Genomic DNA, 4900 nt, shown 5'->3' on the forward strand with positions numbered 1-4900 from the left:
CAGATTTAAAATTGATGTATCATATTTTTTATTTAATTTTTTAAGTTTATGATTATCAACCATACAACTTAATTACTTTAAAAATTAAACATTTTTATTATATATATATATAGATTCATGTTCACACATAGAATAGACTTGTGAATATTTAAACTTAAAAAAGAAATTCTTATTTGTTTCAAAATTTATATCTCAGTATTTAATGAAAATTTTGATACGAGCAATTATCGGATAAAATGTAAACTAGGTGGTTGGGTAATTTTACTGTTATCTTGAAAGATATCAGTTTTTGCATTTTTTTTAGTTCTTTTATTTTATTTTTATTTTTATATAATATTTGAAAAACCATAATATAAATATAAGACTAATCAAGATAAAAAAAAATTAAATATCAACCGAGAGTACGATAAATAAAATAAGATTTACGTGTAAATTAAATACGGAAAACTATTGAAAGAACAAAATTCATTAGGATTAAAATAGAAGATTATAACTTAAAAGAAAAAAAAAATAATAATAACAAATATTCTATTTAAATGTTGGGTATAAAATTCTAATAGTATATATTTATAAGTCATATAGCGAACTTTGTGACCAATATCAAATAGATATACTTTTATATTGTCTAGGTCAAACCACAATCAAAACACATAAACTAACCATATAGTTTTTTTAAAAAATAAATAAATAAATGTTATAAATAATTATATTTGTTGAAATAATTATTTTTAATGAATAAATGTGAAAACAATTAAGAATTTATTTTAATTATATAAAATCTTAATTGAATTATATTAAAAATATTAATCAGATAATTAATATATCAATTTATATCAGAAAAATAAATGTAGCGGATAAAAAAATAGTAAAGAGTTTGTGTACTTTAAAATTCAGAATAATTTATGCAACATGGGCTGAAAGATCCATTTATGGATTTAAAATTATTTAAGGCCCATATAAAGCAAATTTTATTCTTTTATTGCATAATGCTTTATCACATAAAACAAAACAAAACAATAAAAAACAGCTTTAGTCGCCGACCTAAATATTGTCCTTTTACCGCCGCACCGGAAAAACCGCCACAATCGCCGGCGATCACAGAGAAACGTAAACTTGACTCTGTATAACATTCTTCCCAATTCTAAACCCAGGTTCCACCGTCAAACCCACCGTCAAACAACCGTCAGCGGTGAACGCATCGTCCGTAACGCTCTCCATATACATCTCCGTAAACCTACATCCTCTTTCAACCTGAAAAACGCTCACCTCTGAACCAAACGCAAACGCCAAACAATGAAGAAGCCATACCCGCCTCGCCATTTCTGCAAACGATTCGAATAACTCGTTATCCGGTAACTCACCGGAGCTAATCTGTCTACGCTGCCTCGGATTACCAAAAAATGAAATCTCCATTTTGCTATGAACCACTTTAAGGTATTTCTTCCTGATGAATTTTCCAAACAATGACTTGGGATTGTGTTTTAGAAACTGAATTGGATTTGATGACTTCAATTTCATGATCTGATCACGCCAATTGTAACCCACCACCGTTGTTTCGTTTTTTAGTAGATCAAAATGGGGAAGATTGAATCTTTCGAACATTTGTCCAGAAACAAATGATTCGAAAGAGAAACATATGTCATTAGGATTCCTGAATGTAATTTGGGGAGATGAAATTGATCTGGCTGCAGCTTCAATATCCCATTTCACTGATTCCATTTCGCATACCATTTGTTTGACGAAATTCCGAATCGATCGAACTGTATACTGTAGGCTTATACTGAAAGCATTCAAATTCAGATTCGGTGAGTTTATCGTGTCCATTACTGAATATTGCCCGATAGAACTCAGCTTCTTCTCCATTAACTTATTGTTTGAAATGATTTGATCGAGTTCTGTTCTAAGATTGAGACTTTCCTTATCTTTATTTTCAGACTCGAGTTGAAGCTTCTTTATTGTGATCTTGTACATCTTTATCAAACTCTGCATCTCCAGAATCTCTGCTTTGATGAGAGTGAATTGGGGATTTGTGTATTCAATCTGTTTGGTGAGGAAACTCTGTTTCATGTCTGAAACTGTTTGAAATTGTTGAACTACTAACTCGTCTGCAGATTGGATGGAGTTTTGATTGTAAGGAAACTGAGCTAGTTGAAACTCTGCATAGGCTGCTTTAAGGGCTGAGACGGTTGCAAAAAGCTCTGTGATGAATGCTTCCGCCATTGTTGCTCTGTTCCGTTCAATTGCTTCATCTTCTTTCTTGTTTTCGTCTGGGTTTTCTCTGTGTTTGGGTTCTTGATGATGAACATTGGTATTGCAGATGGTGGGTTTGGTTTGTTTTGATTTGAGGAATCGTGTAACTAGCTTTCTTTTAGCAATGGCTGAACTGGGAGTTGCTTGATCCATCTGAAATGAAGAGAGAGAAAGGTCAGAGGATTGAAGAAACGCGGGAAGGAGATGATAAAACATCAACGGTCACTGTATATGAGGCCTTGTTTGGAATTCAGTTATTGATCATGTATTATTCTTTTTAATTAAGAAGAACAAGTATGACACTTTATATATTTCATGTTTCTCTATTCAACTTAAAGCGTTTCCAGATAAAATCCCGTAATATTTTGATTTCTTAAACAATTTTTTTTTGACACATAGTATAATCTGATTATAGCTAAAAATAAATAATAATAATATTAAAAAATATATTTCTCACTTTTCTATTTATCCCTATAATTTTCCTTTTTTTGGGAAAATAATCAATCCTATAGAGCAATGAAGTTAAATTATTTAATATTACTATTATTATTTTATTTTACTAAAGGTGAAAAATAAAATAAATATATTATTACATCATCATTCCACTAACATAACTTAATAATTGCGTTTCATATCTTTCTAGTTTGATTAAATTATTTCAATTTATCATTTTTATTTAGTTAAGATTATTTGATATATTTTATTCGCTAAAACAAATGCAATAACTTAATATGTAATTACTTTAGTTAAACATTATCTATTTGTGAAATTACTTATTATAAACTAGGTCTTAAACTGTTGTTAAGAGGAAGCATACAACATCCTTGAAGGTGAATTTAAAGATGTACTATATTAGAAAATAAAAAATGAATTGGAAATACTTTACGCAATAACTATTTTGAGTGCTTTTGAGTAAATTTCTAACAACCAATACCTAATATTTGAGTCATAAACAAGCTTAAATCATATCTCACCATTATTATTACTATTTTTACTATCAATACTAGTTCATAGGATAACATTTATTATTTAAAATATATAAAATGCATTTTTTTAGGATTTTTAAGACTTTAACCCATTTTTTATAAATTATTTTTATATCCCATTTAAACAAGTTATAAAAAAAAGACACTTTGAGACTTTTTTCGAAGTATAGAGATAAATAAATAATGATTAATGATGATTTTGAAAGGATTTAAATATTTTCAGTAAAATAAAAATAAATAAATAAAATAAAAATAAAATATTCTCTTCTAATCTAGTCCAGAGGTGAATATCTCATTCTTTTTTGAGTGATTATGAGTTCGTTGACAAGTTCTGTTTAACCCTATTGTTACAACATTTTTTTTTATAGATAAAAGAGAGTGAATTAATGTTTATTTTTTTTAAAGTTATTTAAATAACTAAAACCAAAACATGAGATCAAACAAATTCTAAAAAAAACTGAATATCACAAATAATTAAGAATTGAAATGAGATAAATAAATAAAAGTGGAATGAATTATGAAAAAGGTTGAAACACAATTGATTAGTATTCTACTTCACAAATATTGCAATTTTCAGTCATGACTAGCTAGCTAGCTAGCTAGGGTACTATCCCCTATTGCTAGCTAGGATGAGAATTAAGGATTTGCTTGTACAAGTTGTAATGTTTATTCTAGAAACAATTAATATCTTTAAATAAAAAATGTGATGCTTTTCAAAAAAAAATTATCCTTTATTTGGTAAAAAGAGTATTTCTCCAATAAAAAAGGATAAAGTAATGAAATTATTTGAAAAAATGTATAAAAGTAAAGATATTGATTGGACGTTTCAGAATTGAATTTTATTTTTCTTTTATATTTTTGGGAGCACTTTCGGCTTTGACATGACGAGTCATCACTATCATCTGTAGTAGTACCACCTCACCTCAGAGTGGTGGTGAGTCATGCTGCCAATGCCAGGTGCATATTATGTAGAATCCAATAATGTACTACTCACTTTTCTGATTTTATTTTACTTTAAAGATTATGAATTTTATTTAAAAAATATGTGTTTTCAATTAGTTCAATTAATATATATATATATATATATTATTTAAATTTATAAAATCAAGAAAATTATTTTTAATTATAATTAAGTAGTGGTGGAACTATAAAAAAAGAAATTTGGGAAAAAAAATATGAAACCGAATTTATGAATTATTACATAAATTTATGGCATAATATCTGAGTATTTGAGTAGTTATATCATATACATAATCGGATTATCATCCAAATTATTCTATCTGATTGGAAAAAAATCAATGAGTTTTAATTCAATAATAGTTTTATTCTATCGATGCGTATAATTCATAATATTATTATTACGACGCTTTCTGAGATTTGTTTAAAAAACAAGTAGAATTTGTCGGGAGTTAATCATTTTTCTCGATATCTTACTAGCTCCATAACTTATGGAGTACTATTATTTTTTAATTTGTAATTTGTAATTTTAATGTAATTATTTATTGTTTTTATATTTAAATGAACTTTTTTAATTTTTATTATACATAAAAAAAAATTATGAAATAGAATAACAAGACATAATTTGTTTCGCTAAAAAAAATATCTCTACTCAATATTTATTTTTTCAGTAATTTTATTTTTCCTCACATATTGCAACTTAATTT

At 27.0% G+C, this 4900-nt stretch overlaps 1 protein-coding gene across 1 annotated transcript; it reads right to left on the reverse strand.

The window, feature by feature from the left end:
• Nucleotides 1–860: 860 nt before the first annotated feature.
• LOC124911885 (protein GRAVITROPIC IN THE LIGHT 1-like) lies at nucleotides 861–2491 on the reverse strand. Its single transcript, XM_047452416.1, has one exon. It carries the CDS (start codon nucleotides 2464–2466, stop codon nucleotides 1096–1098), a length of 1371 nt encoding a protein of 456 aa, XP_047308372.1. The 5' UTR covers nucleotides 2467–2491; the 3' UTR covers nucleotides 861–1095.
• Between the last annotated feature and the right edge of the window lie 2409 nt (nucleotides 2492–4900).

This window comes from Impatiens glandulifera, chromosome 8 (assembly GCF_907164915.1).
Source record: "Impatiens glandulifera chromosome 8, dImpGla2.1, whole genome shotgun sequence".
NCBI lineage: Eukaryota > Viridiplantae > Streptophyta > Magnoliopsida > Ericales > Balsaminaceae > Impatiens > Impatiens glandulifera.

Bases quoted from the DNA above. Each gene is read 5' to 3' on its own strand.
- LOC124911885 (XM_047452416.1), bottom strand. From the start codon at position 2,466: ATGTTTTATCATCTCCTTCCCGCGTTTCTTCAATCCTCTGACCTTTCT.